General features: G+C 41.0%; 2 protein-coding genes across 4 annotated transcripts in view; both read right to left on the reverse strand.

Annotated features, from left to right (window-relative positions):
- Nucleotides 1-1,340: 1,340 nt before the first annotated feature.
- TM2D3 (TM2 domain containing 3) lies at nt 1,341-10,554 on the reverse strand. Its single transcript, XM_053581943.1, has 5 exons — nt 10,444-10,554; nt 8,942-9,099; nt 5,567-5,741; nt 3,621-3,696; nt 1,341-1,651 (listed from the first exon to the last, which is right to left on the reverse strand). The coding sequence occupies exons 1-5, from the start codon at nt 10,532-10,534 to the stop codon at nt 1,486-1,488; spliced, it is 666 nt and encodes a 221-aa protein (XP_053437918.1). The 5' UTR covers nt 10,535-10,554; the 3' UTR covers nt 1,341-1,485.
- A 1,253-nt stretch (nt 10,555-11,807) lies between these two features.
- TARS3 (threonyl-tRNA synthetase 3) overlaps nt 11,808-15,062 on the reverse strand; it is an 82,081-nt gene continuing 78,826 nt past the window's right edge. The window contains exons 17-18 of one of the 3 annotated variants that reach the window (XM_053581947.1): nt 14,097-14,211; nt 11,808-12,811 (exon numbers count right to left, since the gene is read on the reverse strand). In XM_053581947.1, the coding sequence (XP_053437922.1) occupies nt 12,663-12,811; nt 14,097-14,211 (264 nt within the window). In that variant the 3' untranslated portion in view covers nt 11,808-12,662. The remainder of the gene's footprint in view (nt 12,812-14,096; nt 14,212-15,062) is intronic. The other 2 variants (XM_053581944.1, XM_053581945.1) reach the window with 2 other exon arrangements.

Consider the following 15,062-nt stretch of genomic DNA (forward strand, 5'->3'; position numbering starts at 1 on the left):
ACAGGCTGAATCTTTGAGTGCTCCCCTTCCAAGTACTGCAACTTCATTATTTAATTCAGGCCCCAAAGCCATAAAGGCGGCTACTTACCAAGAAGCCACATTTCCTCCATGAGCAACGTGTACTTCCCACTAACTTCCCACTGACCCCCTGGCTCCACTTTGTATGGTCACTCCAAAACCCTCAAAAATTCCCCTCTACATAGAGCTAAATAAGCAGATGTAGATAATTTTTTATTATAGTACAAAGCTGCTTCTTGCATGAACAGGTCCTCTCCTAAGGAAATACCTACACAAACAACTCTTGTGGATACTAAAAAGAAAGGTCCAGGGCAGCGCCTGTGGCTCAAAGGAATAGGGCGACGGCCCCATATGCCAGAGGTGGCGGGTTCAAACCCAGCCCCAGCCAAAAACTGCAAAAAAAAAGTAAAGGTCCACATAAACTGAGCACTGCCTATGCTCTGTGACGCACCCCTAAGGAAAAAACTGAAGACTGGCCTTTTCTGGAAGCAGAATGGGAAAGCAAATGTGACGGGGGTGCCCCATCTAGTGACCAGAGCTGGAACTGTCATTTGACTCTACCCAAATACAAGGATCAGATGAGATTCTGTGCTTCAAGAGCAGTCAATTATTACACGGCAAGTTATCACCAAAGCGATTTAATTCACCTTTCAGGTAAGCTATAAGTAATACTAATGAGGAAAATACAGTTTATCCCATGAGCTTTATGAAGATTATTTCCCAAAAGATATTTTATGCCTTTGAAATTTGATAATGCTGGTTAAGTCTTTTACCTGTCAACATGTGCTGGTGTTTAAAAGGCAGTCAGAAATACTAAGAAATTTTAAATGTTTCAAAAGCAACCTGGAGTAATAAAGGTAAGTCATTATTTAAGATTACATTTTAATACAGACAAACATATAGAGACATTTATTGAAGTAACCTATAATTTTATTAATTTTTTAGTATTCTTGCAACCTTTTATACTTACTAAGTCACAAAAGTTCTGCAGTTTACTTTAAGCATTCATATATACAGACCAGACTACACATAGGTTATACTGCAAAACATACAAATGACTGAAGTTTAGGTAGGTAACTATAATTATCCAACAATAAAACAGTTCTCACTTCCTGCAATCATACATAAATGGCTTTTGAAGGCAGATTACATTCAGGCTGTGGAGACAAATGATAAAGTTTGACATAAGCAATACAAAGGTAAAGTTATAGGAATGGAATAGATTCTCAAATGCTACAGAATTTGTTCTCCTGGTTTAAGTAAATTTTTTCACAGAAAAAAATATATTTCAGGCAAATAAAAACAAACTCCAGATTAGCACGGTTCAGTGTTTCAAATCTTTATTTTACCTTCATCAAGGCAAGCGAAGTACAGATGCTGTACATTAAAAACAAACATCACTCATTCTACACCAATGCCTGCAGGTAAAGTATGAGGCACTGCTCCTCTCTGAAGCACGTATCACAGCTAAATGTACAAAGAGCCATCTGCTGGGCCCACATAGCCCACTCCAATCAGTAAGACATCTATCAGAGTCCATATTCCCAGGCCACCAAAACTGAAGAGCTTGCCGAGACCTTCCCGCCACTGGCCCAGGTAGAAACGGTCTGCCCCAAATCCACCGAGGGTGATGCTACAAAAGCAAGTAAGATTGGATCCTGTCAGACTGTCTCTACACCAACTGCAGCCACTTGTGGTTTAAGAACTATACCAAGTCATATTTGTGGGAGGGCCTCAAATTGATTATAACTCTTACCTGGAACACAAGTGACTATTTCACAAATTTACAAGACTGACTAATCATGGACAAGACTGTTTAAGTGTCAATAGTTAGCATTTTTTTTAGCTGTTAAAATATAATATATTCTCTTTTTTAAAAAAGGTAATTGATTTCATTGCTTGTCAAATAAAGCAAAGCAGGAACCCTGTCTCACTGAAAGTGTACTACCAAGAAGCCGTGAGTTAGAGCTGTCAGGCAGCTGAAATGCCATCTGGATGACCTGGATTCAGGTGTCTATGTTCTCAGTCCATGTTTTTCATTCATTCCTAAAAACTTAAGTGTTAGGAATGAATGGCTTTTAAGATTCTTTTAAATTCTAAGATATATCAATGTTGGAGCAAAACTATTTTTTGTTTGTTTTAGGCAGAATCTCAAGCTGTTGCCCTGGGTAGAGTGCCGTGGCATCACAGCAACCCCAAACTCTTGGGCTGAAACAATTCTCTTGCCTTCACCTCCCAAGTAGCTGGAACTACAGGCACCCGCCACAACGCCCGGCTATTTTTTTGTTGCAGTTGTCACTATTGTTTTAGCTGGCCCGGTGTATGGGGCCGGCGCCCTAACCGCTGAGCTACGGGCACCGCCAGAACAATACAATTTATTATGGAAAATTTCAAAACATACATAAAAGAGAGCAGTACCCATGACTCAGCTCTGATAACCATCAACACCTGGCTGACCCTGTGTTTCAGCTATTGCCCTGAACCCTATTCCCACTGCAGACTACTTTGAAGAAAACTCTGCACATTAGCTCATTCATAGTGAATATTTTGAAAGAAACTATGCTGAGCTCTGAGAAGAAAGCTATTCTTAAATTTTTTAAAGTTAGGTGTTAACTGTGGCCTGGTAACATAAGATTAACAGTGTAGGGGGAACTGGATTAGGGGGTGTATGAACTCTACTGTCTCTACAACTTCCCCGTAAATCTAAAATTATTCCAAGTTTAAAAGTTTATTTCAAAAAAAGCTGGCTGTTAAGTTTAATTTGAATCAATGCTCACAAAGACTGTGGCCAGTTACCAAATCTCATTTTTGTTATATCTCATTTTCTATCATAATCTCCTCTTTTCCTTTCCAGCCAGGCAGGGGCGGGAAGGGCTGCCACTGACGAGGGGCAGGGTGAAGGATGCAGCTAGACATCCTGCTAAGCACAAAACAGCAGCAAGACACACAATTATTTGGTCCCAGAATGTCAACAGCGATGAGATAGAGAGATTCTGCCCTATGACAGGCTGCAGGCCTTAGGCAATAATTCTAAGACTTCAAATATAGCTGGCATAACCGTTTCATCAGTTGATCATTTAACCAGGTCCTACCTGCCCTTCCCTTTGGTAGGAAGACCTGGTATAATTTCTTAAAGAACTGTTGTAAAGTTCAATAAATATAAGCACATTTTAATGTAAGAATTATAGGCCTATAATTATCCCTAGATGGTGAGGTTATATGCAATTTTTAACATTTTCTTTGTTGTTTTCCCAGTTTCCAATATTTAACATGTATTACTTTTTATAAGAAGTTACTTAAAATAAAAAATATACATTATAAACCTATTTTAAATAATCCACTGTATTTTACTGATTTGTGGCATACACAGAATGGGAAACCCAATGTGCAGGTGTCTTGGGAGAGAAGTTCATGTCTGCCATTAAGTTCCATGAAGACACAGGTCTGAGCACCTCCGCCCTCTACAGGTGTTTCCCAGTATCTATCTAACATGGGTAGGATCTGAGTGAAGCATCAGCTTGGTTGAGCATAATATCTGGAAGACTCCACTGATCCCAAAGAAATTCAAATGGCATTTTTGGTTTACTAGTAACAAAACTTACCTTAGAGCCAGAGCAGTGGACCACTTATAGCCTCCAGTCCAATTGCAATACAGCATTTTGGGGAAAGTGCGGTTACCTTAAAAGAAGAAGGGGGAAGAAAAGGAAAATGCTCCACATGAAGTATTTCATGCTTTAGAAACATAAGGTATAAGATATAAGAATACTCTCATACAGAGACATGTCACCAATGGCTTCATAATTTAAAATCTAAAGTCAACTCTCTTTACAGACTGACATGCATGGTAGAAAGAAAAGTCCTTACCACCTCTATGTATGGATTTAATATTTAAATCAGTTAGGTTATGGTTACAACTTCAAGAACATGAAATGCTCTACCAGATATCAAGATGTATGGTGAAGCTAAGAGTAAATAAGACAGGGTGGTCCTGGGACAGATAAGTCATCTAGCAAAAAAGGAGACCCAAGGACCAGAACTGTAGGCCTCTTATCTCTAGATGGTGAAATTATAGGTGATTTTAAGTATTTTATAGAATGCATTTAAACATATATACACATATAAAACTTCACACAGGATAGAAGTCTCACACAGATCAGCAGGAAATGTTGAGAAAACTGGTTCTCTAGGTGGTGAGAAAAGTAAAGTTGAATCTCTCTCACACCATCTACTAAGACTAAGTCCAGGTATATTATAAATCTAATGTAAGAAAGGTCAAACTTACAATTTTAAAAGAAAATGTAGCAGACTGCCATTATAAACCTGGGATAGAAAACAAATTTCTTTTTCTTTTCTTTTTTTTTTTTTTTTGAGACATAGCCTCAAGCTGCCGCCCTGGGTAGAGTGCCATAGCATCACAGCTCACAGCAACCTCCAACTCCTGGGCTTAAGAGATTCTCCTGCCTCCGCCTCCCAAGTAGCTGGGACTACAGGCACCCGCCACAATGCCCAGCTATGTTTTGGTTGCAGCCGTCATTGTTGTTTGGCAGGCCCGGGCTGGATTTGAACCAGCTCAGGTGTACGTGGCTGATGCCTTAGCCGCTTGAGCCACAGGCGCCAAGCCAGAAAACAATTTCTTAAAGCAACAACAAAAACGGGCTAACTATGACATAACTTAATTACATTTTTTAAAGTTCTGTTCATCAAAACATACCATACAGTAAAGGAAGAAAGTTAAAATCAAGGAGAGCAAGTAGTAGAGAACATCTGGATTATCAAGAACAGTTATACATGTATACCACTGGCAGAGATGTAAATTAATGTGACTATTTTGGAAAATAACACATGCTGGAGAGTGTATGCTAGACAGACTCCTGCCCATGTGCAGCCACAAGTATGTACAGAAATTTTAACAGCAGCTGCAATAGCAAAAGAAGGTAAATAATCCAAATTCACTGGAGAATGGATAAACTGTGACACGATCTCTCAACAGATTATTATACAGAGGTTAAAAAAATAAACAAGCAAAGTTGCATGAATTAATCTTACAGTCATCACAGGGAGAGGAAATAATAAAGTCCCAGGAGACCAGAGTCTCAATGCTATCATATTATGCAGTTATAAAATATGCACTATTGAATAATGGAACAACAGAAAAATTTTTAAAGGAAGTAAAATGACAAAATGTGTGTGGTGACCTCTGAAGAGAAGACAGAGCAACAGGATAAGGGCAAAGCACTGGGCAGCTGCAGCAGTGCTGCTGTGCTAATTGTTAATTTGGGCTAATTTGGGTGAAATTCAATTACTATATGTTTTATACTTTGCATATTTTTTCTTATTTTATAAAATATTACATTTTAAAATATAATAAAATTACACATTTTCTGGATGTTCCTTTTTAGTTTATTGATTTTATTAATGAGGCTTGGCATATGTAAAAAGCTGCTGATAAATGTTTCAGGTTAAATAATTTAACTCTCAAATTTCTGGTTAAAGTCCCTCGGTAACCTAGAAATATTTTGCTCACTAATTTCCTTGAACGCTGACTCACCCAAGCAATGGACGTGGTCCCGCACTGTGCAGTTGGCAGTGTAACGCTGCCGAGGGCAGGACACCGTCATGCAGCTGGTGGAATTGGAGCACTCGTAATCTGTCTCAGGAAGCTGCCAGCAAAATCTGCAAGTCATGTTAATGACGAAGTTCCTTTGAGATTTGAAGTCTTGATCCTGTGTACCAAAGGACACAGAACTAATCGATGACAATATGGTAATCTGTTAACATGCCAATAAGCCAACACACTCATATGATGCAAAATTTCTAAAATACTTTTATTTAGGGAGTAGTAAGTGGCAGAAAAATAGGTATCAAAATAATATGCATACAAAACTAACATAATGTAGTATGACCCCCAAATCATAAAAATACGTACCCAAATATGTATTCCTAAGGAAAAAAACCTAAATAAATTCACATCAAAATAGCAAAGGCTATTTCAGGGTAATATGATTAATTCATTACTTTTTCTGAGCTAAATTTTTCATAATGAGCATGAACACTTTCGTGATACAGAGAAAAGGAAAATTTATAAAGTCACAGTCACAGACAGATGGAAGGAAGAGATGAGTGCATTTGCTGAAGGTCACACCTGAAGGCAGGAGTAGAATCAAGGTACCTCAACCCTAGCCTGATGCTCTGATAAATGTAACACACTGCTTTCTTCCCTTCCAGTATAAATCTTCCCTAACGTCTCATCTCCCGAGTGGCCCGGCACTTCAGGGCTATTAGCACGGGACTTGGCAATGATTTAATCCAGAGGCAGCCAACTCAGAAAAACCTCTTGACAGGTAGAAACTCAGCAAGTGTTTCCTGATGGCCTTGGATTTTGAGATCAGAGATTTTTTTTCATTTCCATTCAAAGAGTCACTATTCTAAGTACCATATGTTCTTAGCATGCCACACATTTGGAACTCACAGACAAAAATCTATAACCATTCCAGAAATAAACACTTTTAATTTTCTTTACATTTCTTCTAAATGTATATTTACAGATTTACTTAAACAGAGTAAGTAAAAGCATTCTGAAGGCTTTTTACTCCCACTTGACATTGCATGTGTGTTGTTTAATACATACTTTTCAAAATCACTCTTACATGGTCACAATCATCACTGGAAGTAAATTTTTATTGTTTTTAATGCTTCATGAATTGTGTGTTATCCTAGCACAGGACAGGAGCCATGCTAATCTCTGAAACGCTCCCATTCAGGTGGATGTGCTGGTGAAGTAAGCACTATTAACTTTTTTGATCACTGCAAAAATGCTTTTTATGAGTAGTGTTCAATTCTGGGTAAGGGATCACTTGATTAGGCAATACCTGCCTGTTTTTAGTGGTGCATTTAGAATACAGGTTTTTTTAATAAGTGATTTTTTTAAAATTAGGTGATATATGTGCAAGGTACACATCTCAAGACACAACAGGAGAATGGAGTCATCCTGACCCAGCCTCTGGTGTCATTGCCCTCCTCAGCCAAGCACTGTAGGCTCTCTGTACTTTCAGGGAGAGTCTGCTCTACGCAAAGGCACATTTACACTATATACATTTAACTTTCCCCCAGTACTTTTCACTTAATTTCAGATGTCACTACTTTAGAGCTGCTTATTCTTTTTTTTTTTTTTTGAGACAGAGTCTCATTATGTCACCCTCAGTAGAGTGCTGTAGTGTCACAGCTCACAGCAACCTCAAACTCTTGGACTTAAGCGATTCTCTTGCCTAAGCCTCCCAAGTAGCTGGGACTACAGGTGTCCGCCACAACACTTGGCTATTTTTTGTTGTTGAGGTTGTCATTGTTGTTTAGCTGGCCTGGGCCAGGTTCAAATCTGCCAGCCTCGGTGTATGTGGCCACCGCTGTAACCACTATGCGACAGGCACTGAGCCCTGCTTGTTCTTTTTAATGCCTGTGATATGTTTATACCATTACATGTATGCTATAAATTAAACAGCTTTCTCTTAGACATTGTTTCTTTTTCTTTCTTTTTTTTTTGACAGAGTCTCACTTTGTTGCCCTCAGTAGAGTGCTGTGGTGTCACACCTCACAGCAACCTCCAGCTTTTAGGCTTAGGTGATTCTCTTGCCTCAGCCTCCCGAGTAGCTGGGACTACAGGCACCCGCCACAAGGCCTGGCTATTTTTGTTGCAGTTGCCACTGCTGTTTTAGCTGGCCGGGACCGGGTTCGACCCCGCCACCCTCAGTATATGGGGCCGGCACCCTACCCACTGAGCCACAGGCGCCACCCGGACATTCAGTTTCTTTTGAACCTTTTGCCTTGACTGACAATGCAGCTAAAAAATACCCTGATGTATATTAATCTGATCCATGTACATAATATCCGTAACATAATTTCCCAGATATGAAGTTCCTAGGTCAAAGACTATGTACATTTATAAATTTGACAGATGTGACAAACTGCCTATAAGAGGTTGACCAATTTGCCTACCCTCTAATAAGATCTGACCCTGATGCCCCCACAAACTCAGTGTTGTGGCGAAGTTTTTTTGCCAACCTGATTAATACATTTTTTCATGTTGTAAGTCTATTTGTACTTTCTTTCACATGAACCATATGCTCATGTTCTATTACCATTTTTCTAAAAGACTATCATCTTTTTCTCATTGGCTTTTAAGAAGTCTTTATGTGTTATAAAGATGAATGTATTATTTGCCATATATGATAGAAATATCTTTTCCTAGTTTGTCATTTGTTTTTTGCCTTTATGTTTTAAGTCATGCAGAAATCTCTAATTTTTTAAGTCAATTGTATCAATTATTTCTTTTATAGCTTCTAAATTTTATTTCATACTTAGAAAAATATTCCAAGCTTTGGGATCATTACAAAAACTACCATGTTTTCTCTGGTACTTCAAGGTCTTATTTTTTATATTATATATATGGTCTACCTAGACTACAAGACAAGGATTCCATTCAATTTTTTTCCTGAGAGCTATCCAGGAATCCCAGCACTTACTGAATCCATTTTCTCAGCACAGATCGGTACTGACCCCTTCAAAAATCTTTTATGATAAAAAGATGCTACTATCTCCTCTGCACACTAGCTGTCACTACTAAGAACACAAAACCCATCTAAATGAATTATACCTGCTTCATATTACACTACCAGACTGAGATCTTCTCCAAGTCCTACAAAACATTTCTGTAAGCGCCTTTCCAGCTAACATCAATTGGCTTGACAGTTATCAACATCTGATATGAAAGGGACAAAAGGATTTTTATTTCTTACATATTCAACATAACAGTCATAACAGAATATAAAAATCATTTCAGATTCTTTCCCCCAATAGTCAAGTCTAAACTGCACTTTTAACTCAAAGTTTACAACAAATTTATTTAGAATAAGTGCACAGCAGTACTTACAACACAGGTTACAGATGGTTTTACTGTACAGTCAAAGGTGACAGGCTTCCCATAGATACAGGAGAAATTTGTTGCACAGTCTACACAGTCCGCAGGAAGTCTGCTACACAAACCATTGCTTGGACATTTCATCACATAAGGTGGGATTTCAGTACTTTCTGCAAGGGTTAAGAGAGACACTTATTCCCTTATAATACCAATCAGAATTACAGAAGATAATTTTCCAGAGTGAGGAGACATGATCATTAACCTGGAATGGGAAAACCACAGAACTGGAGTCAGAAACACCTGCAGTTAAAGCAGGTTTCTGCTGCCAGCCTGGTAAGCACCACACTCACAAAAATATTTCCTTCCTGCTTCCCAAGTGACCACAAAAACTAAATGTTCTCAGTTCCCCTGTGACTCTTCCATTTCACCCAGCCTTGGGGGAGCCTTTAACATCCAACATCAGGAACAGGGTTCCTAGAAGTAGAAGAAACTTTCTGAAGGGAAAGCAGCATTGGTTGAAGGTTATACTGATGGATGAAGTGCAAGAATAATAGAAATTGAGGGGGCATTGGAAAAAGAGATGAATTAGAGACGTAAAAAGGTATTCAAACACTGTCCTTAGAGTGTCTACTGAAAATGGCTGTGTATCAGCCCTTAATCCACATAATCTAAAATACAATAAACAAAATATTGGAAATGACTTCGTACACTACGAGAAATATTGTCGAAGAAGAAATTTCTAGATATAGGTATGTGCGTTTACTAGACGAAACACCTTCCTTGGGAACCGCTGTGAACGTACGTACTGGGCCGGATCCTTCACTGACCAGAGCCAGCTCTCGAATGCTCTAAAGCAGGGGTCCTCACACTTTTTAAAAAGGCAGCCAATTCACTGTCCCTCAGACCATTGGAGGGCCGGACTATAGTTTAAAAAAAAAAAAAAAAAAACAACTATGAACAAATTCCTATGCACACTGCACGTATCTTAATTTAAAGTAAAAAACAAAACGGGAACAAATACAATTCACACCGCTTCATGTGGCCCGCGGGCCGCAGTTTCAGGACGCCCGCTCTAAAGGAAGGATCCTGCATTACGGAAGTGTGTTATCCCGGGCAATGAAACCTTGTTTTGTGCAATTAACACGCAGGGTCTACCCCAGAGCAATAAATGCTCCTGAAAACCTCACGGCTTGACCACTAGAAAGAGAAAAGTGAAGGACCAGACGCCGACTGGTCGACGACTATTGAGGTCCGTCAGCAAGGAGGAAACCGAGGGTGGAGTCGGGCTCCAGCTCCGCGGCCCCGCCGCTCCACCTCCGCTCCAGGCTTCTGAAGCCGGCTGGGCGGCTCCGTGTCGCCGAGCCGAGGGGGCTCGGGCCAGGTGGCCAGGGCGCGCGGTCCCCAGACGCAGCGACTCGTCACCGGAGCCCGCCACGCAGCCTCCTCCCCTATCAGCCTCTGGGATCCTCCGGCGACTCAGCCCGACCCGGCGCGGGTCCCGGCCTTTAACTCACCATCGCCCAACAGGATGCAGAACTGCGAGAGGAAAAGCAGCACACGGTACAGGCGGGGCAGACCCCGCAACAAGCCCGATGCAGCCGCCATTTTGCCGGCGCGAGCATTTCCAGGCCAAGGGGCGGGCTCGCGGGGGCGGGGCCTCTGGACGCTGAGGGCGGAGGGGGCGGGACCTCGGGACGCGTCGGAGGGCGGATGCGGAAGGGGCTACGTCCCGGGGCGCGTCGGAGGGCGGATGGGGAAGAGGCTACGTCCCAGGCACGCGGTCGGACGGAGGAGGTCAGTGCGTTTCCCTGCTTGGGTTCCGCCGACCAGTACTGGAGAGGAATGCAACCCTGTGAGATTGCTTAGTTCTCAAGCGCCCCAAGCGCACCTCTGCCTGCTAAGGCAGGCAAATTTGGGAAGCTGGCTACCATGTTTTGTGTCTGAACATGTATGTTTAGGGCTAAAAATTGTTTTTGCGTGCAGGGCACTGTGCAAAAGTTCTGATGACATCACCGCGTCTCATTTCGAACTTTAAAGGTACTTATTTACAGACGAGGACACTGAGGCGCCAAGGTGTGACAGGTGGCCCCAGGGACCAGCGCCTTGGATCCAGGCCTCGAGGCCTGCCCTAGGTTTCACCCTGGGGTGACTGCTGAAATATACCGGTGCTTCCAGAAAGTTCACCCGAGACTAGAAGCAGGGCAGGCTCTGAGGCATCAGGACCGCAGCTGGGTGCTGGGATGTGGAAGAAGGGTCTGCAGCACAGCCCTCCGTGCAAAAGGCTAGCCTTGGGGACGGAAGCTGCCCTGCAGCTCATGGCCACCTGCTCCTGCTCCTTCAAGGGCATCTTTGAGCCCAGCTGTTGACAACCTTCTCTTCCCACCCGCCTGTGCGAGCTTATTCATTGTGAGATCTGCTACTCATTCTCCCTCATGCGCGTTTGACAAATGAAAAACAAAAATACAGGAGTAGTGCCTGGCACATAGTAAGCCCCCATCAAATGTTAGTTTTAAAAACTATATCACAGGCTCGCGCTTGTAGCACACTAGCTACATACACTGAAGTTGGCGGGTTCGAACCCAGCTCTGGCCTGCTAACCAACAATGACAACTGCAAACACCAGCGTGGTGGCAGGCTCCTGTAGTCCCAGCTACTTGGGAGGCTGAGGCAAAAGAATCGCTTAAGCCCAAGAGTTTGAGGTTGCTGTGAGCTGTGACACCATAGCACTCCACCCAGGGCGACGTAGTGAGACTCTGTCTCAAAAAAAAAAAAAAAAAAGTGTATTACATCATCTGCAATTTATACTATTACACAGGTCTGAAATGTAATGGTTTCGTTTGCCAGCTGTTTCTTGTTCATATCCTTCAAGAAGCTAACTAAATTATCAGTATGTTGAAAAGAGATCATTTCTTGGCATTTATTTTTAATTCTATAGCACTTAGCCAAAAATAAACAATAAATACTTCTTGACAGGTAGCTGAATTCTCTGACAGAAAGCCATTTTAATTCGGTTCTAACCAAGGTGCTCCTCCTGGTTAAAATCTGAAATCCATGGGAGTAGACATTAGTACCAGAAATTAAACAAAAATATCTGAAATCCATTTGAGTCTATAAATCAGTGGGATGTTATTCCATCAAAAAAGTAATTTCAGCTTTACGGGGTAGAAGCCCAGAGCTGACACGCTGAAAACACTGTATGATGCATTTGATGTTTAGTCTTTTGTCATGATCCAGGATTTAGTACTAGCTGCTAGTTTTGTGGTTTAAAGTTAAGTAACAATTCCAACTTTGAAGATAAAGTTTCAGTGTGAACTTTAGTAAAACAGTCTTAAAAATACCTGAGACGGTATTATAAAATAAGATTTTTCCCCATGTTCAAAAAAAATTGGCAAACTTTTATTTGAAGCCCACCTTCTGAGAATGACAAATCTGACCCATAACATTCTATAATCCTCATTTCCTAGTGTTTTCCTTTTTTGATGAATAACATTTCCCCATTTAAGTCTGTCAAGGTGTTGACTGCTTGACATTGTCTCACACTTGCCCTCTGATTGTCCCCAGCATGAAACAGTGAATTAAACTTGCACAGCTGAGCTACACATTCGCTGTCTCCTTTCTTAACTGAGTGCATAAGTGGGCCCAGCAGTGGGTCTGCTGTTCTGAAAAGCACTAATATGTTAACTGGGTGAGAGTCAAAACAAAGTTACACAGAGGCAAGTACAAGGAAAGGACTTCAGAAGTCTTCCTCAGCATTTAGTGTACGTGATTTCTTGAGATTCTTCAATTTATCAATGGCAGAAATTACTGAAATCTCGCCATGAATTTTGTTGTCTCTTGTTCGAACATTTACAGCATTATTTATCTTTTCCTTTTCTCCAACCACTGTAGAAAAGAAAGGGAAATAAACATTTTAAATCAATAATTAAACATTAAGTCAAAAGTCACATGACACGTGTTACTGAGTTTTTCTTCAGTATTAATCACTAAATGCGGAGCTAATGACCATTAGGGATAAGCTTCTTGTGGGAAGGAATGATTTCTAATCACTTCCCTGTTTTCCATTTGAGAGAACAGCTACTGTGGTCTTACGGTACAGAGGGGAGCAGGGAGCTCCTACAGACCCTGAGTCCACCTGGCAGACTTGATGAGTCAAGGGGTGGATACCAGAACCATGCCAACCAACCAGAATTTTCTGGACTGTGGAATTTGTTCTGGAATTTGTTCTCTCTGGTGATTCATATTGAGATGGTGCAGAAATCCGCAGACATGGTTCTAGCCATGCAGAAGGAAGAAATTGGTCCTCAGATAAGAGGAATAAAGTAGGTATTCAAGAGAAGCATAAAGAACCAGAGTGAAACAAGAACTATAAATAGGAAGAAGCAGTCCTGGTTGGGGTTGGGCTCTGGGCTTCTCTTCTAATGATTTGGCTTATTCAATTCTACCCTTCATGTCATGGGATAGTCCAAAACCCTTCCCGTAAATACTGCCTCTGTCTAAGTGATCCTGAGATTTCTGTCACCACAAGAAGGCTGATTGAAATACCTACATTATCAATAAAATCTGGCAATAGGATAACATTCTCTGTATATTTATTTTGCCTTTTACAGACTCTTTCAGCTTATGGGAGATAGTAATATCGATGAGTGGATCATACTAAAGTCAGTCTCTCTTGATTTTGAAATAATTTTTAAAGCCAAAATTTTAGATTCTATATCAATTACTTGTTTACCTCAAGGACATTTTATTTTCCAACTAAATCCTTTTAATCATTTTAAGTATGGAATTTTTTCATCCATTAGATTAATCCCAAAGATTCCTAATAAACCAGAAGAGCAAGGCAAAATATTTTAGTCCTGACAGGCTGAAACACAAGGAGTATAATTCTACTGATGGGATCATTTTCACATTTTTCCATTTTTTTTACAACATGAACTATTGCTAATAATACTATACCATGAAATTCATGTGAAACTTCATAACTCTTCCTCCAAAAAATTATAAAGAGTACCAGGAACAGCGAATGCAGGAACTCCATGGACCCTTCTTTGTGTGTATTAAACAATCAAATTAGCAATCAAGGAGTTGTACCATATTTCTTGTTTTGTTTCTTTGGAATTAACGAGGGGAAAAACAAACATTTGGAAAAGCATATACAAACTTAAATTACCCAAAACAAAATTATACTGAGCCAGTTGTGCATTTCTTATTTTCTTATTTAGTGTACAACTATGATCTAAATCAACATCAGCCATGAATCCTTCTTCAAAAAATTCAGTGGACACCTAGAAAAAAACAAAACATGCATATTTAAACATTTTTTTTTTTTTTTTTTAGAGACAGAGTCTCACTTTATTGCCCTCAGTAAAATGCTGTAGCATCACAGCTCACAGCAACTTCCAACTCTTGGGCTTAGGTGATTCTCTTGTCTCAGCCTCCAGAGTAGCTGAGACTACAGATGCCCGCCACAATGCCCGGCTATCTTTTGTTGCAGTTTGGCCAGGGCAGGTTCAAACCTGCCACCCTCGGTATATGGGGCCGACGCCCTACTTACTGAGCCACAGGTGCCGCCCAAAACATGTAAATTTTTACATTATTTATGGTGGCCAGCCTCCAAGGCAATCCACAATATTCCCCATCTTGTCATTAACACCTTTGCATAGTTCCCACCATGCTGTACCAGGCGTCCTCAAACTTTTTCAACAGGGGGCCAATTCACTGTCCCTCAGACTGTTGGAGGGCCGGACTATTGTTTAAAACAAAAAACTATGAACAAATTCCTATGCACACTGCACATATCTTATTTTGAAGTAAAAAACAAAACAGGAACAAATACAATTCACACCACTTCATGTGGCCCGCGGGCCACAGTTTGAGGACGCCTGAGTTAGACTGTGGCTGCAGAGACAGCAGAAGTGATGGCGTATCACTTCTGAGACTAGTTTAGAAACAACTGCAGCTCCCATCTTTCTCGGATCACTTGCTCTGGGGGAAACTGGCTGCCATGCTGTGAGCACATTCAGGCAACCTAAGAGGAAGCCCAGTTAGTGAGGAGCCAGAGTCCCCACTGACTACGCCGTGAGCCCAAGCCCACAGCCTGACTGCAGCCTCCTGAGACTGCGCCAGAATCAGCCAG

This window comes from Nycticebus coucang, chromosome 2 (assembly GCF_027406575.1).
Source record: "Nycticebus coucang isolate mNycCou1 chromosome 2, mNycCou1.pri, whole genome shotgun sequence".
NCBI classification, from domain to species: Eukaryota; Metazoa; Chordata; class Mammalia; order Primates; family Lorisidae; genus Nycticebus; species Nycticebus coucang.